The sequence below is a fragment of the Emys orbicularis genome, chromosome 15 (assembly GCF_028017835.1).
Source record: "Emys orbicularis isolate rEmyOrb1 chromosome 15, rEmyOrb1.hap1, whole genome shotgun sequence".
Classification (NCBI taxonomy): Eukaryota; Metazoa; Chordata; order Testudines; family Emydidae; genus Emys; species Emys orbicularis.
The window spans coordinates 10,920,927-10,948,460 of record NC_088697.1 but is presented as its reverse complement, the minus strand read 5'-3'; the positions used below and the strand labels follow the sequence as shown (position 1 = coordinate 10,948,460).

At 49.7% G+C, this 27,534-nt stretch overlaps 2 protein-coding genes across 2 annotated transcripts in view; both read right to left on the bottom strand.

The window, feature by feature from the left end:
* LOC135889559 (zinc finger protein 850-like) overlaps positions 1–27,534 on the bottom strand; it is a 54,307-nt gene that overhangs the window by 1,261 nt on the left and 25,512 nt on the right. The window lies entirely within an intron of this gene.
* LOC135889463 (zinc finger protein 2-like) lies at positions 1–27,534 on the bottom strand. The gene is made up of 6 exons (XM_065417333.1): positions 27,478–27,534; positions 12,743–12,825; positions 9,527–9,653; positions 626–739; positions 76–216; positions 1–14 (listed from the first exon to the last, which is right to left on the bottom strand). The coding sequence occupies exons 2-6, from the start codon at positions 12,812–12,814 to the stop codon at positions 1–3; spliced, it is 468 nt and encodes a 155-aa protein (XP_065273405.1). The 5' UTR covers positions 12,815–12,825; positions 27,478–27,534.

Sequence of the window (27,534 nt, the reverse complement as noted above, 5' to 3'; positions counted from 1 at the left end):
TCAAGTTGATTCTGCTGCTTGTTATAAGGTCTGAGTGGCTACTAAAGTTTTCCTCTGACCTCTCCTGAGTCTCACAGGCTTTTGCTTTTTCTCGGAGTGCACTACTCCCGAAAACATTCCCTTTGGATCTTCCTGATAACATTCCATGTGGTTCTACTTGCTCAGCATCTTCCTGATGGGGTTTCTCCTCCTCATTCTCATTCACCATCCCAACACCTGATGGGAGACAGAGAGAATCCAGACATAGGTCAGTCCCTGCGCCAGAAAGAAAGGAGATCTCAGAGAGAGGAATGGAAAAAGGGATGAACAAACCAAAATATGTGTGGGAGAGATCAAACCTATAAGGAGCTGATTTTCCCCAAACCCTTCCCACAGACGAGAGAGGAAGGGATCAGTTTTGGTCCGCATCTCACCAGAGCACTCAGGGGAAAGCGAGATCGGGGAGGGATCTGCTGCCAGTTGTCAGTTAGAATAGGAGGGAAGCCATGAGTGACATCTGCCGTAATGATTCCACATCTGCAGGGAACAATCCTGAACTTGGAGAGTTCACAGGGTCTTTGTAGGGCATCCCAAATGTTTCCTGCATTCCCAAACAGTTGTTGAGTTGGTTTAACCAATTCCTCACCTGTGAAGGCAGCTCTTGGGAGCACTTCTTTCTCAGAGCCCTGGAGGTCCGGGACCCACGGCTCTTCCCCTCGTTCCAGCTGCGAGATCACATCAGGTTTGGAAACTGGAAACCCTACTCCAGGGAAAGAAAACAAGGGAGGTCAGTGGAATTTGTGGGATACTTGTCACAAGGAATATTCCATGGTTTTAACCCCAGATCATTTTTAAGCAGTAACATCCCAAGGCCATCTTCCTTGGCTCAAAGTGGCAGGAGAGTTATTATTATTATAAATCATATGCATTACCTTAGTGCCTGAGGACCCATTAACAGTGGGTCCCCATTGTGCTAGGACAAGTACAAACACAGAATAGTAGATGGTCCATGCCCTGAAGAATTTACAATCTAAATAGACAAGACAGACACAGAATGGAGGAAGGGGTAGAACCCACTGTTAGAATAGAGATATTCAGGCCTGCCTGTAAAGCCTGTACTTGAAGAACTTAGGTGTATTTTTATCACTTAGCTACTTACAGGGGTATAAAAACAAAGAATCAAAATCACAGTCCGCCTGTGTATGGGCCTTCTCTCACCAGGATAGTCTGAGGCCTTGTTCTTAGGCTAAGGCCTTTGGCTAAGCAGCAGGGGCAGCCATAAGCTGGGAAGCATAGGGTCACATCCTCACCTCCCAAACCAGTCACACTGAAATAAGGTGGTATTGGGCTGTTAGGAAGACGGTCAATGTCCGGATAGCGTCCATCCCCACCAGATAAAGAAACAGATCTTAAGATGGTTTAAGAAAACTTAGTTTGATAGCATCCTGTCTGGCAATAAATCACTTATTAATGGTTGTGGTTGTGAAACCCTCATTTCCATATTGTTTTATCTTTATGGCCACAACTTTTACCTTGTTAATCAGTCTGGTTCTCTAATTGTTTCTGTCTGCTGTAAAATTAATGTTGCTAGGTGTAAGCAAATTATGTAGTGGGATACAACTGGTTAGAGAATATGTTAGAATTGGTTAGTTAAATTTCAGTACAATGATTGGTTAAGGTATAGCTGAGAATATTACTATATAAATGGGATCAAACAGGAGGGGGAAAGGAAATTGGAATCATGTTTGTTAAGGGGGGAAAACAGGAACAAGGAATGGAGACACAGGCAAGGCTCTGTGGCGTCAGAGCTGGGATGGGGGAAACGGGGAAAACGCTCTGTGGCGTCAGAGCTGGGAAGGGGGACACGGGGAAAATGCTCTGCGGTATCAGAGCTGACAACGGAACACTGGGGAACAGACTCTATCGCGTATAGAGATAAGGCCAATTGGTGTGAAGGGCTTCGGAATATGCCTTATCTGCGCTTCGAACGTCTGGTCTTTTTGCTGCTTGCTGTCTGCGTGACAAGAACCAGGGAAGTGGGAGGGTGAAGGGAAAGCCCTCTAACAAAACTGACATGACCTGATAAGCAACAGGTAAGCCTTTAAGGAAGGGTTTAATACACTTTGGAACTGATCAGGGATTCCCACGAGCACTGATGAGGGGGCGATGGTAAATACACATTTAGATCCTTTTCTTGTTTTATATCTTTTCCCCAGAAGGCGCACTGGCACACTGTCATGGATCCACAGGATCTGTGCAATGCCCTGGCTTTTAAACAGTCCTTGGGAGGTGCCCCTTGAGTGCACTAGACCCCCAAGGGGTCCCACTCTTCCACAAGGATAGGCCATGTACCTTCAACACCTGAGATTGAGCCTCTGGCTTCAACACTCCTATTTCAACCTGTGAGCTCTGCCAGCAGGTCCAGCTGAATGATACTCCTGTTCAGAGACTGTTCCTCAGTCAATGAACAGAGCAAGTTTTTGCTGTGATACTGGGCAGACTTTTAAAACATAGCAGGGTTTATTAGTCAACTGAAACGCAGCATTGGAAAGTCCTTAGATTAGCACAGGGAAGCGAAGACGACAATATAGTCCATACTGGCCAATGCCCATGAGCCATGCTGCTGTAGAAAACGCTTTGGTTTCCTTTCCCTGTGCCTGTCCATTAGTCTTCGCTCCGGTAGAGCTCCCTGCATCTGCGAGCCCAGTCCTTCCCGCTCCCAAAACATAACGAGTCCATGTATGCTTCACTCAGCCAAGTGGAGATCCTCCCATGGACAGATGACAATTATTCCCTTATCAGAGGGGTAGTCGTGTTAGTCTGAATCTGTAAAAAGCAACAGAGGGTCCTGTGGCACCTTTAAGACTAAGGCTACATCTACACTACAGGGGGGGGTCGATTTAAGATACGCAAATTCAGCTACGCGAATAGCGTAGCTGAATTCGACGTATCGCAGCCGACTTACCCCGCTGTGAGGACGGCGGCAAAATCGACCTCCGCGGCTTCCCGTCGACGGCTCTTACTCCCACCTTCGCTGGTGGAGTAAGAGCGTCGATTCGGGGATCGATTGTCGCGTCCTGACGGGACGCGATAAATCGATCCCCGAGAGGTCGATTTCTACCCGCCGATTCAGGCGGGTATTGTAGACCAGGCCTAACAGAAGTATTGGGAGAATAAGCTTTCATGGGTAAGAACCTCACTTCTTCAGACGCAAGGGATTATTCCCTTGTCTCTCTCGGGTATTCCATTGATGTAGGTTGGCCCCAGCCAGTCCTTAATGATTCATTCATATCACCCCACGACAGCTACATGACAAAACACTTCATGTCTCCTGCTTTTTATAATCATAGCAATACCAATCACAGCAGGAAACTGAAGTGTGTATTGGCATCATACAAGTATCACCAAAATTCCCACCTCTATTACACACACACACACACTGCTCACAGCCCTTGGAGAGAAAGCAAAGCACAGGAGCTGGACGTTAGTCCAGTGAACACAGTGGAGGACAAGCTGCAATCCTCACACCTTAGTCAAAAAGGAGAGGCATGTGGGTCCCTACCCATAGAGAGTGGCTGGCTAGAGGCCTGATACCTGACAGGGCATTCCTTGAGCAGACCGTGGAGGCAGGTCAAAGGCTCAGCTACCCCAGAACTGTGACATCGCAAAAGCACATTTTGGGGAATTAGGAAATCGAGTGACTCAGGTGTAATGGGAGGGAGAATTAAACTCCCCCAGTGTGTGGAGAAAGCTGGGGAATTAAACCCTAAAATTCAGGAGCAACAGCCTCTAATTCTTCTGGAAAAGGAGAATGTAAGAAACAAGAACTGGGCCAAGAAGCCTGGAAGGAAGACAGCTTCTGGCTACTGTAGATGGAGAGAGGGGAGAAGACTCTCTACAAACTCTCACTCTTGTGGACCCCGACCTGATTTTATGATCTATGACCCAGGGTATGTCTACACTACGGGATTAATCTGAATTTATATAATTCGAATTTTGGAAACAGATTGTATAAAGTCGAATGTATGCGGCCACACTAAGCACGTTAATTCAGCAGTGTGCGTCAATGTACCGGGGCTAGCGTCGATTTCCGGAGCGTCGCACTGTGGGTAGCTATCCCATAGTTCCCGCAGTCTCCTCTGCCCATTGGAATTCTGGGTTGAGATCCCAATGCCTGATGGGGCCAAAAACATTTTCGCGGGTGGTTCTGGGTACATCCTCCTCCCTCTCCAGGGAAGCAACGGAAGACAACCGTTTCACGCCTTTTTCCTGGGTTAACAGTGCAGACACCATACCATGGCAAGCATGGAGCCCGCTCAGCTCAAGACAGCAGTCATGAATATTGTAAACACCTCGCGCGTTATCGTGCAGTTTATGCTGAACCAGAACCTGCAAAACCAGGCGGTGAGGAGTAGGCTACGGCAGCGCGGCGTCGAGAGTGATGAGGACCTGGACATGGAATTCTATCAAACCGCGGGCCCCGGTGCTTTGGAGATCATGCTGTTAATGGGGCAGGTTATAGCCGTGGAACGCCGATTCTGGGCCCGGGAAACAAGCACAGACTGGTGGGACCGCACAGTGTTGCAGGTGTGGGACAATTCCCAGTGGCTGCGAAACTTTCGCATGCGTAAGGGCACTTTCATGGAACTTTGTGACTTGCTTTCCCCTGCCCTGAAGTGCCAGAATTCTAAAACGAGAGCAGCCCTCACAGTTGAGAAGCGAGTGGCGATAGCCCTGTGGAAGCTTGCAACGCCAGACAGCTACCGGTCAGTCGGGAATCAATTTGGAGTGGGCAAATCTACTGTGGGGGCTGCTGTGATGCAAGTAGCCAAAGCAATCACTGAGCTGCTGCTACGAAAGGTAGTGACTCTGGGAAATGTGCAGGTCATAGTGGATGGCTTTGCTGCAATGGGATTCCCTAACTGTGGTGGGGCGATAGATGGAACCCATATCCCTATCTTGGCACCGGAGCACCAGGGTACCCAGTACATAAACCGCAAGGGGTACTTTTCAATGGTGCTGCAAGCACTGGTGGATCACAAGGGACGTTTCACCAACATCAACGTGGGCTGGCCGGGAAGGGTTCATGACGCTCGCGTCTTCAGGAACACTACTCTGTTTAAACGGCTGCAGCAAGGGACTTACTTCCCGGACCAGAAAATAACCATTGGGGATGTTGAAATGCCAATAGTTATTCTTGGGGAACCCAGCCTACCCCTTAATGCCATGGCTCATGAAGCCATACACAGGCAGCCTGGACAGGAGTCAGGAGCTGTTCAACTACAGGCTGAGCAAGTGCAGAATGGTGGTAGAATGTGCATTTGGCCGTTTAAAAGGTTGCTGGCGATCGTTACTGACTCGCTCAGACCTCAGCCAAACCAATATCCCCATTGTTATTTCTGCTTGCTGTGTGCTCCACAATCTCTGTGACAATAAGGGGGAGACCTTTATGGCGGGGTGGGAGGCTGAGGCAAATCGCCTGGCTGCTGCTTATGCGCAGCCAGACACCAGGGCGATTAGAAGATCACACCAGGAAGCGCTGCGCATCAGAGAAGCTTTGAAAACCAGTTTCATGACTGGCCAGGCTACGGTGTGAAAGTTCTGTTTGTTGAAAACCCACCCCCTTGATTGACTCATTCCCTGTAAGCAAACCACCCTCCCCCCTTAAATCACAGCTTGCTTTTAAAGGAAACAAAGTCACTATCATTTAAAAATAATGTATTCTTTATTAATTGATTATAAACCTAGGGAGAGAACCGACAAGGTAACCTGGGTGAGGTTTGGGAGGAGGATAGGAGGGAAGTAAAAGGCCACTGAAAAAATTCAATATAATGACAGCCTTTTGGTTGGCCTGTCCACTGGGGTGGACTGGGAGGGTGCACGGAGCCTCCCCCACCACGTTCTTACACGTCTGGGTGAGGAGGCTATGGAACATGGTGAGGGGGGAGGGAGGTTATACAGCGGCTGCAGCGGCAGTCTGTTATCCTGCTGCCGTTCCTGAAGCTCCACCAGACGCCAGAGCATGTCCGTTTGATCACGCAGCAGCCCCAGCGTTGCAGCCTGCCACCTCTCATCTCGAGCGTCCCTCATGACCTCACGTTCACTGGCATCTTTCCTGTACTTAGATACCGTGTCCTTCCACTCATTCAAATGAGCTCTTTCATTGCGGGTGCATTCCGTTATTTCCGAGAACATCTTGTCTCGCGTCCTCTTTCTCCGCCGCCTTATCTGAGATAGACTTCGGGACAGAGGAGGGAGGCTTGAAAAATTTGCAGCTGCTGGAGGGATGAAAAAAAGGAGAGAAGTTTTTAAAATGATACATTTTACAGAACAATGCTTATACTCTTTCATGGTGAACAACACTATTCACATTACATAGCACATGTGATTTCAGTACAAGGTCGCATTTTCCATCTTAATATTGAGTGCCTGTGGCTTTGGTGTTAGAGATCACAGACGCAGGTCCGGGCAACAGAATTCGGCTTGCATGCGGCCATGGTAAGCCATTGTCTTTCGGCTTCTGCGCCCTCCTTTCCCACATATCAAGGAAAGCCCGTTGACTGCTGCGGTTTTCCTGTTAACCTTCAGCAGCAGAAAACAAACTACCCTGCCCCCCCCCGGCATCCAATTCTCTGGGATGATCGCTTTATCCCTCCCCCCACCGCGTGGCTGGTATCAGGGAAGATCCCCGCTAGCCAAAGGCGAAAAGCTCAGCGCCAATTCCCCCCCCCCCCCCACCCACCGCCGCGCTTGTCTAACTGCAGGGAAGGATTTCTTTTCAGCCACAGGCAAACAGCCCAGTAGGAACAGCCACCTCTGTCCCTTTAATTAAATTCCCATATTTCAACCAGGTTACCATGAGCGATATCACTCTCCTGAGGATTACACAGCGAGATAAAGAACGGATGTTGCTTGAATGCCAGCAAACACCGGGACCATACGCTGCCAGGCTTTGTCATGCAATGATACCAGATTACTTGCTACTAGCGTGGCGTGGTCAAGTGTCCTACCATGGAGGACGGAATAAGGCTGCACTGCCCAGAAACCTTCTGCAAAGGCTTTTGGAGTACCTTCAGGAGAGCTTCATGGAGATGTCCCTGGAGGATTTCCGCTCCATCCCCAGACACGTTAACAGACTTTTCCAGTAGCTGTACTGGCCGCGAATGCATCCCAAGTCCTCAGGGCAAAGTAATCATTAAAAAACGCTTGCTTTTAAACCATGTTTTATATTTTAAAAGGTAAACTCACCTGAGGTCCCTTCCATGGGGTCATGGTCTTGGGTACTGGCTTGGAAGGGTACTTCAGTCAGGCTGAGAAAAAGATCCTGTATGTTGGGGAGAACGGAGTGCTGTGTGCTCTCCGCAAGCTCGTCCTCCTCCTCCTCCTCTTCCCCGTCCGCAGAATCCTCAGGTGTGGCTGATCAGATTACCCCCGCCTCGGAATCCACGGTCAGAGGTGGGGTAGTGGTGGTGGCCCCCCCTAGAATTGCATCCAGCTCAGCGTAGAAGCGGCATGTCTGCGGCTCTGACCTGGAGCGACCGTTTGCCTCCTTTGTTTTCTGATAGGCTTGTCTGAGCTCCTTGACTTTCACGTGGCACTGCTCTGAGTCCCTATTATGGCCTCTCTCCATCATGCCCTTGGAGATTTTTTCAAAAGTTTTGGCATTTCGTCTCTTTGAACGAAGTTCTGCTAGCACTGAATCCTCTCCCCATATAGCGATCAGATCCAGTACCTCCCGTACGGTCCATGCTGGTGCTCTTTTTCGATTATCGGCCTGCATGGTTATCTGTGCTGATGAGCTCTCTGTGGTCACCTATGCTCTCCTGTGCTGGGCAAACAGGAAATGAAATTCAAATGTTCGCGGGGCTTTTCCTGTCTACGTGGCCAGTGCATCCGAGTTCAGATTGCTGTCCAGAGCGGTCACAATGGTGCACTGTGGGATAGCTCCCGGAGGCCAATACCATCGAATTGCGGCCACACTAACCCTAATTCGAAATGACAATATCGATTTTGGCGCTACTCCGCTCGTCAGGGAGGAGTACAGAAATCGATTTGAAGAGCCCTTTATTTCGAAATAAATGGCTTCGTTGTGTGGACGATTTAACGCTGCTAAATTCAAATTAAACTCATAGTGTAGACCAGGCCCTAGTCTCATGTCTTGTGGGCAATTTTATACTCGGTAGAGGTAAAATGCCATTATCACAGTATTGCTTATTAGCTTGGAACATGCGTGGAGGGGCTAGGAGGTGAACATAAATAAATAGGTTATTAAGGGCAGGTCTACACTACAGCCGGGATCGACGCTCTGAGATCGATCCACCGGTGGTCGATTTAGCGGGTCTAATAAAGACCTGCCAAATCGACTGCAAATCGCTCTCCAGTTCTCTACTCCTGACTCTACCCCTGAAGCTCTCCCGTCGACCCCCCACAGTGTACACCCTGCTGGAACTTGACCTAAGGTACGTCCACTCCAGCTGTTATTCTTGTAGCTGGAGTTGCGTAGTGCAGGTTGACTGGCCGCGGTAGTGTAAACATAGCCTAAGCTTGCTACAGTTCAGGGCCTTATATTAAGTTGAGGCTTTGTGGGAGTAGTTATGCTGAAGTCTAGGATTTACCTGAGGCTTGGGCAGGGATTCGGGGTTAAAGGTCTGAGATCCCCCACAGCTCTAGATCCCTAAACCTCTCCTCCCTCCCACTGACCCACTCAGCTCACTTCCTGGGTGCCCTCCCTCCACACTCCCCTCCCCTTCATCCCATTACTCTCAGCCATCACCACCTCCCGGCACCCTGGGAGCTTCTTGCCTTCCCTCCTAGTCTCTCACTACCTCATCCCTCCCTGCTGATTCTTAGCTCTAATCCTGCACACACCCTCCCCATGTCCTGGCACCCCAGAATTATCTACTCCCCCATTCTCCTCCCGTCCCAAAGCTCTGTTCTCCCTTCACCCACGGGGTCCTGAATAGCAACATTTTACGCTCTCCTAGCAAAAGAGGAGCTCATCTGACTCATTTGGGGGGAGGGATAGCTCAGTGGTTTGAGCATTGGCCTGCTAAACCCAGGGTTGTGAGTTCAATCCGGGCGGGGGCCACTTAGGGATTTGGGGGAAAATCAGTACTTGGTCCTCCTAGTAAAGGCAGGGGGCTGGACTCAATGACCTTTCAAGGTCCCTTCCAGTTCTAGGAGATAGGACATCTCCATTAATTTATTTAATTTACTGTCACACAAGCCATGCATGAGTCATACACCTATTTACTTAATTTAGAATTCTACAGGCAGCATATTTGCCTCTTAAAATGAGGAAAAGGCATGAAAGCTACAGTTATTAATGTAGCCAATAAGGATACCTTAAATGCAATTTTAAAATGACTGACGGCACCAAAAAGGCACATGTCCAAAAATTATACTAGTGTATGGGAGATAAGGCAAAAAAGGGGGGGCAGGGAAACTTGTCAAAACTTGTATGACGAATAAAGGTATAAAGTTATTACTACTCTGGTTCTTTAGAGACCCCGCAGCTTCTAATAACCCAGGGGACAGGACTCCTTACCCAACAAGACCACCGTTTCATAGTTCTCCTGCATGACATCCCTGTAGAGGGCTCTCTGAGTGGGGTCCAGCAGAGCCCATTCCCCCTTGGTGAAATACACAGCCACCTCCTCGAAAGTCACCAGCCCCTGAAAGAGAAAGAGTCCAACACTCAGTACCTGCTGCCCCACTCACAACCCCACTATTCACGGAACAGCAGCGCCAAGTAAATGGAAACTCCGGGAGGCACATGTTAACAGAGTCCCACCCCACCTTGCTTAGAGCAGCCAGGAGGCATCAGAGGGTAGAAAGAGAGAACCTTTGTGTCGTCCAGCTGATAGACGGAGGCAGGATCGTCACATTTATCACATACCTACTAGCCAGAGCTTGATATAGGAGATGGGGCTGTCTCTGGACCCTGCTGGTGGCTCCCTGGTAGGAATCCCAACACTCTCCAAATAAAATATATGGAAGAAAGGGGAAGTCAATAGTAAAGAATGTAAGTTAGAAGGTCAGAATTGTAGAAAATTGGTAAGGGAAGCTATCAGAAATCAATGAAAATAAGAAGGAAGTTTTAAAAAGTATATTAAGTATAAAATGAATCCTAACAATGGTAGTGGTAAATTACTAGATGGAAATGGGCAGAATTATCAAAAATAATGCAGAAGAGGTAAAGTGTTCAATAAATATTTCTCTCCTGGATTTGGAGAAAAACAGATGATGTAACTCATATCATAAGATGTTGACGCCGACAGTCTTTCCATTCCAACAGTAGGGGTACGTCTTCACTACCCGCCGTATCGGCGGGTAGCAATCGATTTATCCGGGATCGATATATCGATCCCCAAACGTGCTCACCGTCGACTCCGGAACTCCACCAGAGCGAGCGGCGGTAGCGCAGTCGACGGGGGAGCCGCGGCCGTCGATCCCGCGCCGTGTGGACCCCAGGTAATTCGATCCAAGATACTTCGATTTCAGCTACGCTATTCGCGTAGTTGAAGTTGCGTATCTTGGATCGATCCCCCCCTCTAGTGTAGACCAGCCCCAACTCACAAGGACGTTAAACAGCAGCTATTAAAGTTAGACGTGTTTAAATCAGTGGGTCCATATAACTAGAGTTTTGAAAGACCTGGTGGAGGAGCATGGTGGACTGTTAATGTGGATTTTAATTAGGACTTGGAACACTGGGGAAATTCCATAAGACAGGAATAAAGCTAATGCTGTGCCAATATTTAAAAAGTATAAAAGAGATGACGCAGCTAATTACAAGAGTGTTAGTCAGAAATCGATACTGGGCAAGAGAATGGAGCAGCCGATACTGGACTTCATTAATAAAGAATTAAAGGAGGGTAATATCATTAGTACCCGTTAACAAAAGTGTAGACACAATAGATCCTATCAAACTAACTGGATATTCTTATTGGATGAGATCAAAAGTTTGGTTGCAGCTAATAGTACTGATGTAATATACCTAGACTTCTGTAAGGTATATGAGTTGGTTCAGCACAATATTTTGACTAGAAAGATACAAAACACACACGGCATACATTAAATAGAGTAATAACTGTGATTGTAAATGGGGAACCATGGTCGAGTGGATTTCTTTCTAGGGGGTTCCCACAAGGATTGGTTCTTGGCTCTGTGCTATTTAACATTCTTATCAATGACCTAGAAGAGAATACAAGATCATCACTTATAAAGTTTGCAGTTGCCACAAAGATTGGGAGTGGTGGTAACTAATGAAGTGTCATTTTGGTACCTGTATTTTTCCACTAACTGGACTGGAAACTGAGTTTGGAACAAAGGGTTCCCGCCATCTGGAAAAGCTACATGAGGTGGGGTGTGACATCTTCTCTTGGCCTCATTCCCCACACAAGAGAACTCCTGGAAGCACCTGAGGAACAAAGACTGAACTGGGGGAAGTGTTGGTCCCAGGGTAAAGGGATTTCCAGCTTGTGTATGGAAACTTGGTGGACTGCTTCAATCATCAGTCAGGGTGAGAAATTGCTAATTCAAATTCTATCCATCTAGTACAGGGGCAGGCAAACTTTTTGGCCTGAGGACCGCATCAGGTTTTGGAAATTGTATGGAGGACCGGTTCGGGGAGGGGGGAGTGGCCCAGCCCCCACTCCCTATCTGCTCCCTCCCACTTCTCACCCCTGACAGCCCATCCCCAGGACTCCTGTCTCATCCAACACCCCCTGTTCCCTGATGGCCCCCTGGGACCCCTGCCCCATCCACCCCCCTGCTCCCTGTTCCATGACTGCTCCCAGAACCCCCACCCCTGACTGCCCCTGCCACCCCAGCCAACCCCCCCTCCTTCCTGACGGCCCCCCCCAGACACCTACCCCCATTCAACCCTCCCTATTCCCCACCTTCTGACCGCCCTGACCCCTATCCACACCCCCGCCCCCTGACCAACACCCTGAACTCCCCTGACCTCTTTCCAACCCCCCCGCTCCCTGCCTCCTTACCGCAGTGCCTGGAGCACCGGTGGCTGGTGGTGCTACAGCCACACACTGTGCAGCATAGAGCACCGGGTCAGGCCGGACTCTGCAGCGGCACTTCCCCAGGAGCTCGCAGCCCCGCCACCCCGAGCATTGCGCTGGCAGAGGGGCGAGCTGAGGCTGCGGGGGAGGGGGAACAGGAGGAAAGGGTCTGGGGGCTAGCCTCCCGGGCCAGGAGCTCAGGGGCCGGGCAGGAGAATCCCGCGGGCCGGGTGTGGACCGTGGGCCATAGTTTGCCCACCTCTGATCTAGTATGTTAGGCTTAGTTTGAGTTTTTGGTTATTTGCTAAGTAATCTGCTTTGATCTATTTGCTATCACTTATCGTTGGGAAATTGGCTGATGTCTTCTATCTGTCCCTGAGTGGCTTAGGTAAAGCACTCAGGTAGCTTAGTTGAGTGTATGGCACCACCTGCTCTCGTGTTGGGTGACAAAAAGCTCTGGAGAGGCTGGGTGAATCTCCAGCAAAGCAGTGTGAGAAGGGCCAGCCCAGCTTGAGGGTTAGAGGGCACAGCAATTCCCAGAAGCCCCCCAGACTGCACCCCAGAGTGACAACCCATCACACCCTAGATTACACAAGTCTCAGCATGTTTGTCACATCCTGTCCCCTCCCTTTCTCCACCCTACATAGTTCCTGCCTCCCACCACCTCGAGCAGCTCCCACCCTCCTATGCATTTACTGCTCCTCTCCCTCCAAGCAGAACCCATCACCAGCTCCCTGATAATCCCTTACCTGAGCCAGCTCCATTGAAGCCATTTCCTTCCCGCTGGGAGGAGGGGATGATCTGCAGCGAAATGTGAACATTATTCTGTAGCCTGCCAGGGCGAGAAGGGCAATGTGAGAGCATTCAGATGGGGCTTTTGTCCATTCCACAAGCCGATTCCCCCTGGATTTTTCCCTGCTAATGGACATTCTAGGTTCTGCCACACTGTGAAGCACAGAGTGACCTTATTCCAGTACAGGCCTAGCCCCCACCCACAAGGGTGTAACCCTCTGAGATATGGTGAAACCCTCCCAGTAGCACTTATCAACTTTGCAGAGGATACCAAGGTGGGAGGAGTTGCAAGTGCTTTGGAGGATAGAATTAAAATTCTAAATGACGTGGACAAACTGGAGAAATGGTCTGAAGTATATAGGATGAAATTCAGTAAGGACAAATCCAAAGTAATTCACTTAGGAAGGAACAATCAGTTGTACACTGTGACAAGATGGTCGATGTAGTATGGTGGGTCCTGCGCTTTTCTTGGTGGTGGGGGGGGGCTAAAATACCACCCTTTACCCCTGCTCTTGGGGCACCGAGGGCCCCACTAGTGGCCTGGGAAGGTGGTAAAGGAGGGAAGTGGGGGAGGGGTCTGGGTTTGCTCCTCACTCTGAGTCCCAGCCCTCTCAACCCCTGCAGGTTCTTACCCTCTTCCCCCTTGGGTGGGGTACCTTCAGTCCTTAAACGCTGGGGGAGGAAATGTCCCTCCCCTGCTGGGGCAGGGTCTCCCTTACTCCGGTTTTCTGTTCCTCCAAGTCTCACAGCACACCTCCAAGCTCCAGTCTTCTCTCCTTCCTCCTTCCCCGACTGCCTGAAGCAGGGGGTTTTATTAGGTTTCTAACAGGGCCTTAATTGATTACAGGTGCTCCAATTAACCTGTAGCAACCCTCCCTAGTCTACAGGGAACCACACCTTAATTAACCTAGGGTTTATATACTTCCCTTCTACCACTTCCCACTGCTCCCTGGCCCTCCTGTATCACATATCCCCCTCCCCTGCTCAACGCCATGGGGTTGGGCTACTTGGGACGAAAGACAGTGTTGTCGTGATAGGCCGTCTGCGTTGCTGTGTTGGCTGCCGGCTCTATGCTGGATCCGGAAGTGAAAAGATTGTAGGGACAGGAACCATCTAGTCACTCGTGCATTCCTCTCCTTATTTGTGTGCATCCATTGGAGTGAGGCGTGGTCCGTCACAAGGGTGAACTGCCGCCCAAGTAGGTAGTACCGTAGAATCTCCATGGCCCATTTAATTGCTAGGCATTCCTTTTCTACTACGGCATACCGTTGCTCCCTGGGCAGGAGCTTTCGGCTGAGGTAAAGGATTGGGTGCTCCTCATCTCCCACCATCTGTGAAAGGACGGCCCCAAGTCCTACCTCCGAGGCGTCTGTTTGTAGGATGAATTCCTTTGTGAAATTTGGGGCTATGAGCACTGGATGGCTGCAAAGGGCTGTCCTTAGGTCTGTGAAAGCTTCCTCGGTCCACTTAACTATCTCCGGGCCCTGAGCTCTTATCAGGTTCGTCAGAGGCGCTGCCCTTGTGGCGAAGTGAGGGATGAACCGGCGATAGTACCCCACTATCCCTAAGAATGCTCTGACTTGTTTTTTGCGGATCGGGCGGGGCCATTTCTGTATTGCCTCCACCTTGTTCCACTGGGGCTTCACCAGGCCCCTTCTGACTACATACCCGAGATATCTGGCCTTGGCTAGCCCTATTGCACATTTGGATGGGTTAGCGGTGAGGCCAGCCTGTCTAAGAGTATCTAGTACCGCTTCCACTTTCCCCAGGTGTGTCTTCCAGTCAGGACTATGGATTACCACGTCATCTAAATAGGCAGAAGCATACTTGGAATGGGGTCGAAGTAATCTGTCCATCAATCGTTGGAAAGTTGCGGGGGCCCCATGGAGCCCAAAAGGGAGGACAGTATATTGGAAGAGGCCGTCAGGTGTAGAGAAAGCGGTTTTTTCCTTGGCGTCCTCAGCCAGGGGGATCTGCCAGTAGCCTTTTGTGAAGTCCAAGGTGGTCAAGTATCGGGCCTTGCCTAACTGATCCACCAGCTCATCAACACGTGGTATCGGGTAGGCATCGAATTGGGATACCTCATTTAACTTTCAAAAGTCATTACAAAACCTCAGGGTGCCATCAGGCTTGGGGACCAAGACAATAGGGCTGGACCAGTGGCTGTGGGATTCCTCAATCATCCCAAGTTCCAGCATCTTCCTTACTTCTGCCCTAATTTCTTCTCTTTTTGCCTCCGGTATGCGATATGGTTTTATGGTCACCCTTGCTCTGGGACAGGTGACAATGTGGTGTTGGATCATACTCTTGAGAGTGCGGTTAAATCGCTCAACCAGACCATCTGTTTGGGGATGATAAACCGAGGTCCGCAAGGCTTGGATGCGGAGCAGGGTACATAAGTCTTTCATTACTCTCGACATGAAGGGAGTCCCTTGATCAGTCAGGATCTCCTTAGGGATGCCTACCCTAGCAAAAACCTGCACCAGTTCTTTTGCGATTGCCTTGGAAGTGGGGTTCCTTAGAGGAATGGCTTCGGGGTACCGTGTAGCGTAGTCCAGGATGACAAGTATGCTTCGGTGGCCCTGGGCTGTTCTTTCTAGTGGGCTCACTAGATCCATTGCTATTCTTTCAAAAGGAACTTCAATTATGGGCAAGGGTACCAACGGGGCCCTTAACTGAGGTCGGGGGCTATGCAGCTGGCACTCTGGGCAGGAGGTGCAATAGTGTTGGACTTCTGCCTGTACCCCCGGCCAGTAGAACCTTCTTAGGACTCTATCCAGGGTCTTGTCTGCTCCTAAATGTCCCCCAAACAGATGACTGTGAGCTAATTCTAATACAGCCCTTGTGTGCTTCCATGGCACCAAGAGCTGTTCTACTACTTCCCCCCCGTATTGGCACTACCCGGTACAACAGATCCTGCTTGATTATATAGTATGGCCCTGTGCCTTTGGTTTTCCCTTCTACTGGCACGTCATTTACCTCTACTACCTCCTCCCTCACGTTTGCATATAGTGGGTCATCGGCTTGGTCCTGCCCAAAACATTCACGTGCGGGACCAATCTGGCCTGATTCTATTGACTTGGGTTCCCCTCCTTCTTTTGGGGTGCTTCTGCTCATGCTGGGGGCCGTCTCTGGGTCTCCACGTGCCTTCCTCCCAACCAGGGCAGCTTTCTGGTTTGCTGCCAAGATCCTGGTTCCTAATCTTTTGTCTGCTCTCCTTTCCCGTCTGGATTTCCGGGACTTCCCAGGGGGTGAAAATAACTCTGGGGAAAACCCAGCAAAAATTGTGGTAGGATCATCCATGGGCACCTCACATTCTGCTCGGGGTTTACTTTCCTTCCCTAACTCAATGGGGGGGGAGTAGGCTCTCGAACCCAGGAAAGTCCCTGCCAACTAAGACTGGGTAGGGGAGCTTGGGGACCACCCCTGCAGTCATCTTGGTAGTACTTCCCTGGATCTCAATCTGTATTGGAATTGTGGGGTAGAAATTTACTGTGCCATGGACACATGTCACTCCAGTGCTCTTGGCCCGGCTCAGCTGGTCTTGCCCCACGAATTTCCCTGAGACCAATGTGACAGCACTCCCAGAGTCCACCAAAGCTATGGTCTGGATGCCATTCATCTTTACTGGCCTGGTGTACTCATGTTGGGCCATCACAACCCCCACCAGGCTGATTAGGCCACATTGGTCCCCGGGATCCCCCAGATTACACTGCATGGGCTCCTCCCTGTTGGGGCACTGGGCTGCTATATGCCCCAACTCCCCACACTCATAACAGCGATATCTCATTCCGGAGGTTGCCCTCTGTCTTGGGCCCTCTGACTCGCTTCCCCAACCCTCTCCCCCCGGACCTCCAGGTCCCTTTGGGGTCTCAGGCCGCTCCCTGGTGCCTGTTCTTCCGGCTATAGCTTTCCTGGAGTTCTCGATGATCCGGGGCCTCGGGGTTGGGACTGGTTTCCTAAAACGCCGTGTTTCACCTCCCGGGGTTTCGAACAGTTCACGGGCTGCCAGTTGTCTCTCTACAAGGGTGACTAGTTCGTCATAGGTGGAGGGGTCATTCTGGCCTACCCAGGCTCGGAGGCCCGAGGGTAGTCCCCTCGTATAGTGGTCCAGTACCAGGAGCTCCATCATTTTCTCTGAGCTGAGAGCCTCCGGGCGTAACCACTTCCGGGCTAGGTGGATTAGGTCAAATAGTTGTGATCGCGGTGTCTTGTCTTCACAGTACTGCCATTCATGGAACCTCCGGGCTCTCAAGGCCGTTGTTACCCCTGCCCTGGCTAGGATCTCCGCCTTCAGTCGGGCGTAATCTGCTGCCTCCTCTGTGGTCATATCATAGCAGGCCTTCTGGGCCTCTCCGCACAAAAATGGGGCAAGGATCCCTGACCACTGGTCTCGGGGCCAGGCCTCCCTCAGAGCTGTTCTCTCAAAAGCTAGGAGGTACGCCTCCACATCATCCTCCCGGGTCATTTTCTGCAGACAGTAGCTGGCCCGTATGGTCCGTGTCCCATCATACCAGCGACTCAGCTCCGTAAGGACCTTCACTTGGTTCACTAGTTCCTGCAGCATGGCCTGATCTTGGGTGGCCTGGGTCATCAGCAGGTGATTGGTTTCTTGCTACAGCCGCATGGCCTCCTGTTGGGCAGCTGCCTGGACCCGGGTAGCCTCCTGCTGGGCGGCAGTGGCTTGCAACAGTGCTTTGACCAGATCCTCCATCTTGAGACAGGGTGGTTGTGACCCACTCTGGATTATGTTCACGGCACAGAGATCCCACTCCTGACACCACGTGTAACAAGATGGTCGATGTAGTATGGTGGGTCCTGCGCTTTTCTTGGTGGGGGGGGGCTAAAATACCACCCTTTACCCCTGCACTTGGGGCACTGAGGGCCCCACTAGTGGCCTGGGAAGGTGGTAAAGGAGGGAAGTGGGGGAGGGGTCTGGGTTTGCTCCTCACTCTGAGTCCCAGCCCCTCTCAACCCCTGCAGATTCTTACCCTCTTCCCCCTTGGGTGGGGTACCTTCAGTCCTTAAACTCTGGGGGAGGGAATGTCCCTCCCCTGCTGGGGCAGGGTCTCCCTTACTCCGGTTTTCTGTTCCTCCAAGTCTCACAGCACACCTCCAAGCTCCAGTCCTCTCTCCTTCCCCCTGACTGCCTGAAGCAGGGGGTTTTATTAGGTTTCTAACAGGGCCTTAATTGATTACAGGTGCTCCAATTAACCTGTAGCAACCCTCCCTAGTCTACAGGGAACCACGCCTTAATTAACCTAGGGTTTATATACTTCCCTTCTACCACTTCCCACTGCTCCCTGGCCCTCCTGTGTCACAACCCATACAAAATGGGAAACGACTGCCTAGGAAGGAGAAGGGCAATGTGAGAGAATTCAGATGGGGCTTTTGTCCATTCCACAAGCCGATTCCCCCTGGATTTTTCCCTGCTAATGGATATTCTAGGTTCTGCCACACTGTGAAGCACAGAGTGACCTTATTCCAGTACAGGCCTAGCCCCCACCCACGAGGGTGTAACCCTCTGAGATATGGTGAAACCCTCCCAGTAGCACTTATCAACTTTGCGGAGGATACCAAGCTGGGAGGAGTTGCAAGTGCTTTGGAGGATAGAATTAAAATTCTAAATGACGTGGACAAACTGGAGAAATGGTCTGAAGTATATAGGATGAAATTCAATAAGGACAAATCCAAAGTAATTCACTTAGGAAGGAACAATCAGTTGTACACATACAAAATGGGAAACGACTACCTAGGAAGGAGTACTGCGGAAACGCATCTGGGGGTCGCAATGGATCACAAGCTAAATATGAGTCAACAGAATTACACTGTTGCAAAAAAAGCAAGTATCATTCTGGGATGTATTTGCAGGAGTATTGTAAGCAAGACACGAGAAGTAATTACTCAACTCTACGCCGCGTTTATTAGGCTTCAACTGGAATAGTGTGTCCAGTTCTGGGCGCCACATTTCAGGAAAGATGTGGACAAATTGGAGAAAGTCCAGAGAAGAGCAACAAAAATGATTAAAGGTCTAGAAAACATGACCTATGAGGGAAGATTGAAAAAATTGCATTTGTTTAGTCTGGAGAAGAGAAGACTGAGAGGGGACATGATCACAGTTTTCAAGTACATAAAAGGTTGTTACAAGGAGGAGGGAGAAAAATTGTTCTTCTTAACCTCTGAGGATAGGACAAGAAGCAATGGGCTTAAATTGCAGAAAGGGAGGTTTAGGTGGGACATTAGGAAAAACTTCCTAACTGTCAGAGTGGTTAAGCACTGGAATAAATTGCCTAGGGAGGTTGTGGAATCTCCATCATTGGGGATTTTTAAGAGCAGGTTGGACAAACACTTCTCAGGGATGGTCTAGATAATAATTAGTCCTGCCTTGAGTGCCGGGGACAGGACTAGATGACCTCTCGAGGTCCCTTCCAGTTCTATGATTCTATGAACCAAAGGCCAGAGAAGAGCAGAATCAAAGGAGTCACGTTGGGGATTCTCCCTGTCATTGTCCCAAGGCAGCTGTCTCAGGTTTACAAAGTTGTTTGATGCTCCAGCCTTTATACAGTATCTCCTGGGAGTGCCCCTTTCATGGGCTGGGCCTAGTTTTAGCTTTTGACAAGCATGACCCCCCGGGGGCTCTGAGACTGGGTCTTCTTGCCTCAGCACACCTTGTTTCTTTCTGTGGCTCCCCAGTGAGCCTGTGATAGAACCTGATAGAACCTGTGAACATAAGAACGGCCCACTGTGTCAGACCAATGGTCCATCTAGCTCAGTGGCCAATGCCAGGTGCTTCAGAGGGAATGAACAGAACAGGTAATCATCAAGTGATCCATCCCCGTCACCCATTCCCAGCTTCTGGCAAACAGAGGCCAGAGACACCATCCCTGCCCATCCTGCCTGTGACACTTCTTGCAGAAGCCCCCATTTCTTATTTGAACATGGACAAATGCATAGCTGGAATCAGTCTGGCTCACCTGGGTTAGTATTGTTAAAACAGGTATTAGAATTATAACAATGTGTTTAGACTTTATTGAATGCTTTATTGAGTTGCTGCCTGGGTTAATATCTGACTAGTTGCATTGTGAGCCTCTGTGGCTATTTAAATCACCAGACAGGGGAGAGACTTTACCTAGGGGAAGTGCTGATTGGCAACAGAATGCATTACACCCTGCCTGGCAGGAGAGGTCCGTCAACACCAGATAGACTATTATGGGATGTTAAAGAAGGCAAAAGACTGTTGTGCTCTTGACCTCCCATTAACTGAGTTTCCAGCTCAGAGCACATGGCAGGAAGGGGATAAAAAACCCCATACAGAAGGAACTGATTATCTGTATGCTGCTTGGACTCTGGGGGAAAAGTTTCTAGGCATAAGCAAGAGATCCCCAGCTGCTTAGCGTGCATTAGTCCTAAAGAATATGTAGAGCTTGCTTATTACAGAAGCTTCTATTACCTTTTGAAATTTAAGACTGTAACTCATCTGCATCTGCTTTAACCTGCTTTAACTTTGTAAACAACTCTCGTTTCTTTTTAAATAAATCTCAATACAGGTTATGACAGGACTGGCTACAAGTGTTGTCTTTGTGGGAGATCTAAGATTCAATTGACCTAATAAGTGACTGGTCCTTCGGGACTGGCAGTAACCTGAACATTGCTGTGATTCGAGGTGTAAGGCAGTGGTTCTCAACCAGGAGTCTGGGGCTTCCCGGGGGGCCACAAGCAGTTATCAGGGGGCTGCCAAGCAAGTCCAGCATTAGACTTGCCGAGGCCCAGAGCAGAAAACTGAAGTCCCAGCGCATGGGGCTGAAGTCTAGGCCCCTGAGCCCCACCACCCGGGGCTGAAGCCAAAGCCTAAGCAATGTAGCTTTGTGCGTACCCCTGTGGCATGGGACCCCAGGCAGTTGCCCTGCTTGCTACCCCCTAATGCCAGCTCTGGATTTTGTATGCAGAAAACCAGTTATTGTGGCCCATGTGGGCCGTGGAGTTTTTATAGCATGTTAGGGGGGCCTCAGAAAGAAAAAGGTTGAGAACCCCTGGAGTAAGGGACCATCTGTCACAAAGGTGAGCTCACCTGTGTGGTGAGATATATGGGATGACCCAAGGGGACTATCTGTGATTCCATGTTAATGCTGTTACAGTGCCTGAAGCATTTACACTGGATACTTGGTTGGTGAAATCTACATATAGACCTCACAGACAATTTGGGGTTTGTTCCCTGCTTCTTACCAGTCTGCTTGAGGCTGGTGCTCATGCCCTCGAGTCACTGAAGACAGCGTTACAGAGACTTACGGGCACAACGCCACCAGCAGCAATTGGCAGCAATGCAGAGCAGGCTTTACAGTGACACACTGTGGGCCAAATGGTCCATGGACTCAGTCAAGCCCCAGTTCTCCGCCAGTGCACGTCAGCATCCCGGCAACCTTCAAGGGGGGTCAAGGCTGCCACTCCTTCAGTGATGATGGATCTCCAGCATAGCATCACCCGTGCCCCATGACCCGCCTTGTCTCCTGAGACAGAGGTGAGTGACAGAGGGTGTATAACGGATCCTGGGGGGTAGGGAAAGGGATAACAAAACACACCTTCTGGGGTCACCCCTCAGGAAGTGAAGGTGACAGGCATTGTGGTGGCAGTAAAGGGGGAGGAGAGAGAGGGGGAGCAGCACCCTCAAAGGCAATGCTGCCAGTGGGTCTCCCAACCACATCAGGCATGGGGCTGATAGGGGGCCATTCCCTGGGCCTGGGTGCCTGTGAAGGGCTATATAAACTGCACACTGGCACAGAAGGGGTTAAACTGCTGCTTTAGTCTGGACTGGGCCAGCCCCTCCACACCTGCAAACCATGCCAGGACTGGAGCAGGAGTTAACAGCAGAGACCTACTCTACTCACAAAACTATCCCTCCTGCATGCGTATTATCTGCACACACAGCTCAGCTTTAAGATGCTGAACAAATCTATGAGTCAACTAGAAATTCTCATGCTCTCATCGCATATATTAATACAATATTTTCTGATACTGGAAAGGAGAGTAAAAGGTATTCACTCTGGCGTATACCATTTCTATGGGATGTCAATTCTTAATTTGATGAATACTTCACACACATAGAATAGTAAAAATAAGTAATAAAGCAACACAGACAGCAAACAAAACCACAAACAAACAAGTGACAACACTGAAAATATGAAGGGAAGTAAAACATCAACTGGCTGGTGGTGGGTATTTTAAATGAGTGTTTAGGACCCAACACTGTGCAAGTGCAACAGAGCCCTGTAGAAACAGGCAAAGTTCTCCTGGTCTCACATTGTGTGTGTGTGTGTCACCAACTCAAAAACTGAGCGTAGAAGCCCTGGAGCACATTGACACATGGCTTTGGAGTTTGCAGACAGATCCCTGCTTCAAAGAGCTTGCAAATAAGATCTTCATCCTACAAAAAACCTAGCACCACACCTACTGCTTGCTACTTCTGAGTCAATAGGAGTACTCGGAAGAACGGGAACTATACCAGATAGCAAAGATCTGGCCTTAATGGTTTCCAATACCTCTCCCCAGACAAATTCTAAAACTTAATGGAAATCACTTGTCTGGAATCCAACTCTAATTGAAAGGCCAAACAAATAAACAGCGTCCATGGTAAAATTCTTCCAGTTTTAACTATTTACCTTGTACTGATTAGTAACACAGGACATTTAAAAAAAAAATCATTAAGATCATAGTTTTCAGATACCTACAACACTCCAAAAGAATTATGTTGTTAAAAGAATCCTTGTCTTTCTTACCTTAAGCCATTAACACCTATGTAAACTTTGTTTGAAATGTAACCATGCCAATGTCCTGAACTAGGCCTATCCACCTGCTTTTGCTCCAGTATTCATTCACTAAAGCCCCAATCCTGCAAACATCTATGCATGGGAGCCCTCCACATGCATAACTGTTTGCAGGGTCAGTATCTAAGAGAGAGTAAACCACTTAGGGATCTGGGGCAAAATCAGTATTTGGTCCTGCTAGTGAAGGCAGGGGGCTGGACTCGATGACCTTTCAAGGTCCCTTCCAGTTCTAGGAGATAGGATATCTCCATTAAAATTAAATTAAAAAAGAGAGAAACATGAAAGCAGTTTCTTAAAGCCACACCAATCTAAGGCCTGGTCTACACTTACCCCCCAAGTCGAAGTAAGGTACGCAAATTCAGCTACGTGAATAACGTAGCTGAATTCGACATACCTTACTTCGAACTTACCACGGTTCAGACGCGGTCCACACGCGGCAGGCAGGCTCCCCCGTCGACTTCGCGATACTCCTCTCGCTGAGCTGGAGTACCGCAGTCGACGGGGATCACTTCCTGGTTCGATTTATCGCGTCCACACCAGACGCGATAAATCGAACTCGGAACTTCGATCCGCAGCCGTCGAACTACCGGGTAAGTGTAGACTAGCCCTAAATAAAATCACAGATCTATTTCTTTTAACCTTGGATTGCTGTAATTTACCCATCAGGTCACTAAAACAGAAAGATCAACGTGTGTTTTCAGTTTGATCACTGGGTGGACTTGACAGCAGTTTAGAGCCTGATCCTGCACTTATGAAGACCTCACTGCAAGCTAATCTGCAGTCTGCACTCTTTAAAAATACCCATATAACCTCCTCAGAACTCTAGGAAGAGGACAGATGATTAACACATATCTACAAGGGAGGGATAGCTCAGTGGTTTGAGCATTGGCCTGCTAAATCCAGGGTTGTGAGTTCAATCCTTGAGGGGGCCATTTAGTGATCTGGGGCAAAAATCTGTCTGGGCATTAGTCCTGCTTTGAGCAGGGGGTTGGACTAAATGACCTCCTGAGGTCCCTTCCAACCCTGATATTTGGGGGACACACCAATACAATTCAGATTGTACATTAAGATCTGCAAATACAGAATCCCTCTTTCCCTTTCTGCTCTGGATCTGTCTCCCTCCAATCAAACTAAATCTTAGCCCAGTCATTCCAATACCACCAGAAGACGTCCACCAGCTGTCTACTGAAACTCAACATGGCCAAAAGCAAGCTCTTCATCTTTCCCTGCTGATACTAGGTGAAAAATATTTTGGTCTAGAACTGCAGAGACGTCACTGTATTGTGTTTGCGCTATAATTCTAACAGTGGAAACTAGCGGGGGTGCCACATTATTCCTTCCCCATCAGATTATTCCTGGCATATTTCACTGGCTCTGTTACCAACTGCCCATGACAAACACTTGAAAGAAGGGGAGACGGAGCTGGGAATGGTGGGAGAAGGAGGAGGAGGAGAAGGAGAGAGACATTTGAAAGCATAACCGTTCCCAATCCACTATAACAAAAAGTACAGGAGAAGGGAGCTGCACTTCAGAATCACCCAGCACCTACGTGGAGAGAGCACTGGACACGGACTATTCCTGGCTCTGCCACGGGCCTGCTGGGTGACCTTGGGTAAGTCATTGCACTTCTCTGTGCCTCCGATTGCAAACTTGTATGAGACCCAGAACTGCCTATAGGGCTCCTAACTCCTCCAGCCACCATTGCTCTGTGCAAAAACTAGGAAATTCACGTAGAAAAAACTTTATGAACGCAGGATTTAAGGTTGCCCGGAGCTGTCTGGTGCCCCTCCAGAAGAGACAGGGCCGACTTTAGCAAGTGCGGGGCCCGATTCCTGGGACTTGTATTCACCAGGCGGCGCTCCCAGTCTTCGGCGGCACTTTGGATTGCCGGCCAGGGGAGGGGGGCCGCGGGGCTTGCCGCGCTCCGGCAGGGGTTGCGGGGCCGGGGGGGCTCTGGCCGGGGTCATGGGGCCACGGGGCTGCCGCGCTCCGGCCGGGGTCGCGGGGCCGTCGAAGACCCCGGAGCGGACCGCCGCCGGAGTGAGTAAAAAAAATTAAAAAGGCGCCTAAGGCGCGGGATCCTCTTAGGCACAGGCGTGGGGCCCAATTCCGGGGAATCAGCCTAAAGCCGGCCCTGAGAAGAGATCAGCAAAACTCAAACTTGTAATAATCAGGAAATGCAGAGATAAAGTACACACCAATGTAATCCTAATTCTGACCCACGTGAGCAATAACCCTTTCTTTACTCCTACAACACACCTATGTGCACTCAGCCATTTGAGCTAGTGCCTATCACTAAAGTACTAGGGAAAATGTCAACCAGGGCACACAATAAAGCACTTTATCTTTGCTAATACGGAATTTGGTTTTAGGTGAGCTGAGTTGCACTGTACAGGAGCTACTGGCACCTGATCTACACTCAGATACTGGGCCTGCTCCCCAGAAACAGCCGCACACTTGGTCAATTGAACACCTCTTCACCACTTTTTACAACTTTCATCCTTACTCACAGAAGTTCCAGCTAACATTCTACATTCACTTACCCATCGTTAAGCACACAGACTGCTCTCAGATCCCATCTCACTGCTGACCATTCCCATGGCAAACAGTCCCCTGTTACCTCCTGACAACATGCACAGCTCAGTACAGAAACGGTACAGACTGGAAGCTCAAGGTACACATGCACCTCTCTCCTTTCATTGCACACATGGGGGACTCAGACCCAGATCTTCTCATATCACAATCACACCTCCACCAAGTTGCTCCAACTAACGCCTCTACCTTTCAGTGCAGCTACACCTAACACAGGGAGTGCAGCTGGAGTGCTGGCAGATAATGCCCAGTGGCTTTTGCCAGCTCCAGGGGGCAGAGTTAAGGTTGCATTGGCGTGCACATTAGCTCTCTATTTCCTAGTTTTTGGAAGTTTGAATTTTGCTGAACTTGACACTCTGGCAGGGCCCAACATACTGCTGGGCAACCTTACTTCTGCATTAATGAAGGTGTCAGGGACTAGATGAATGTTCAGTAAATACCCAGAAAGTGATGGCTCCCCATCCTTACCTGCCATTTACACAGGCAGCAAAGCCCTGGGAAAGGCAACTTTCAGAAGCAAAGAGAAGGGGACAGAGCTAGAGGTTCTCTGCCAGTCAGGAAGGGGTAGCAGCGAGGGAAGACTGACAATGGATAGTTGGAGGGGTGAAAAGGTTTGGGGGTATGGTGGGGGACAGAAGCAGCTGGGACTGGGCAGAATTAAGGTCCCTACAGGATACAGGCAATCGCCATAGGGCTACGAATAAGGCATTTTACTGTATAAAGTTCCAGATTAGATTATACCAATTTGTAAAGACACATGAGATCTTTCCCTCAGGCTATCAACTTCACTGGGTTCTTTCTTTTATTGGTAATTCCCAGAAGTCAATAGATCAATAACATTCTATCAGTTATGAAGTGGCCGTTTCAGATTTCTGGGGAGTGTCTATAATTTTGCACTGGGGGCCAGGTCCTTGGAGAGATGGAACCTTGTTTTCATTTTAACTTGTGCACGCTCAGCGGCTTCTGGAATTTGGTTCAAAGTATTTCCATGTTTCCCTGGCCTGTTCTTAAAAGCGCTGCTATAGAAAGTGGGGAGAGGCAGAAACTCACTACAGCATCATAGATATTTATAGCTCATCGGAAGAAGGACGGGGATTGGTGGGTGTCTGGGGATTTAATAATAAACACACAAATACCATCGTTCTTAATGAATTTTCATCTTCTAATTCCCATAACCCACTAATTATCCCTGGCTGCCCCCAGGAGTCTGGGGAGGGAGTACTAGTAACCTCCTGTGGCCAGTGTGGAAACTAAGGCACAAGGATCTTTCAGTGTCTGGCTCAAAGTCACCCACTTCACTGGATGAATCCCTAGTTGCTGGAGTCTCTTTCCCTGGAAGTTTTTAAGAACAGGTAGGACAAACCTCTATCAGAGATAATCTACATATACTTAGTCCTGCCTCGGCAGAGAGAGCTGGACTTGATGACAGCTTGAGGTCCTGTCCAGCCCTACATTTCTAGGATGCTATGCAATATATAGGTATAAAGACAAAACATACAGAATACACTGCAACATAATGTCAGGCAATTGAGGGGAAAAAACCAACCTGACCCCAAAAAAACTACACTCCACAGCATATGTCAGTTGTTGATCAGAAGTAAAATCTGAGTGTTTCCCATCAGTATTTGATAAATGAACAGAGAGAAAAGAGGCAACATTTGCAATAAATGTCTAGTCACGCTGAAGAACCGGAGCAAAGGGGTAAATCTGAGCTGTGGTTCGTGTTTTATCATTAGAGAGACAGGGCCCAACTCTCAGGGCCCATTCAAATAGAAATAGACAACGAGAGAGAAAGTGGCCCGGGGGGGGGGAGGGGGGATTTTAGGATATTTTATATCCATCTTTGACAGTTGTGGGAAAAACGGGTCACACACTCCGCATTTGGTAACAGGAGAGACAAACCCCCAGACGGGGGGGGGGGGGGGGGAGGATTTTCTGTGGCTATGAAATGAGGAGAGGGGGAGGGGGGAGGGGCAGTGTGAAGGGATTTTATGTGACTGTCCAACACACACAGACAGTGACGGTTCCCTCCCCCCCTTCACACGGGCCGCAGGGAGCCCTGGGGGGGCGGGGGGGGAGGGAAGGGGGCAGCAGTGGGGGATGGGCAGGTGCAACATACCCAAACACACTCACACTTTTGTCCGCCGGGGGTTTCCCGCCCCCCCAGTGACGCTCCCATCGCTACGGAGGCCGCACCGGGACCCGCCGCCCCGCCCCAGCTTCCGGCCTGGCCCAGAGCGGGGATCCCGGGCCGGGCCTCCCCCACCCCGCTCGGCTCTTACCGGCTCTCCCGCGGGCCCGGAGCTCCCCCCGCAGCGGCCCGGAAGTGACGCATCCCG

Bases quoted from the DNA above. Each gene is read 5' to 3' on its own strand.
- LOC135889463 (XM_065417333.1), bottom strand. From the start codon at position 12,814: ATGTTCACATTTCGCTGCAGATCATCCCCTCCTCCCAGCGGGAAGGAA. The intron at 9,654-12,742 runs GTAAGGGATTAT...TTTCTCTTTCAG, and splicing joins CTTCAATGGAGCTGGCTCAG to GGGCTGGTGACTTTCGAGGA. The intron at 217-625 runs GTGAGGAATTGG...GTCTCCCATCAG, and splicing joins CCCAAGAGCTGCCTTCACAG to GTGTTGGGATGGTGAATGAG.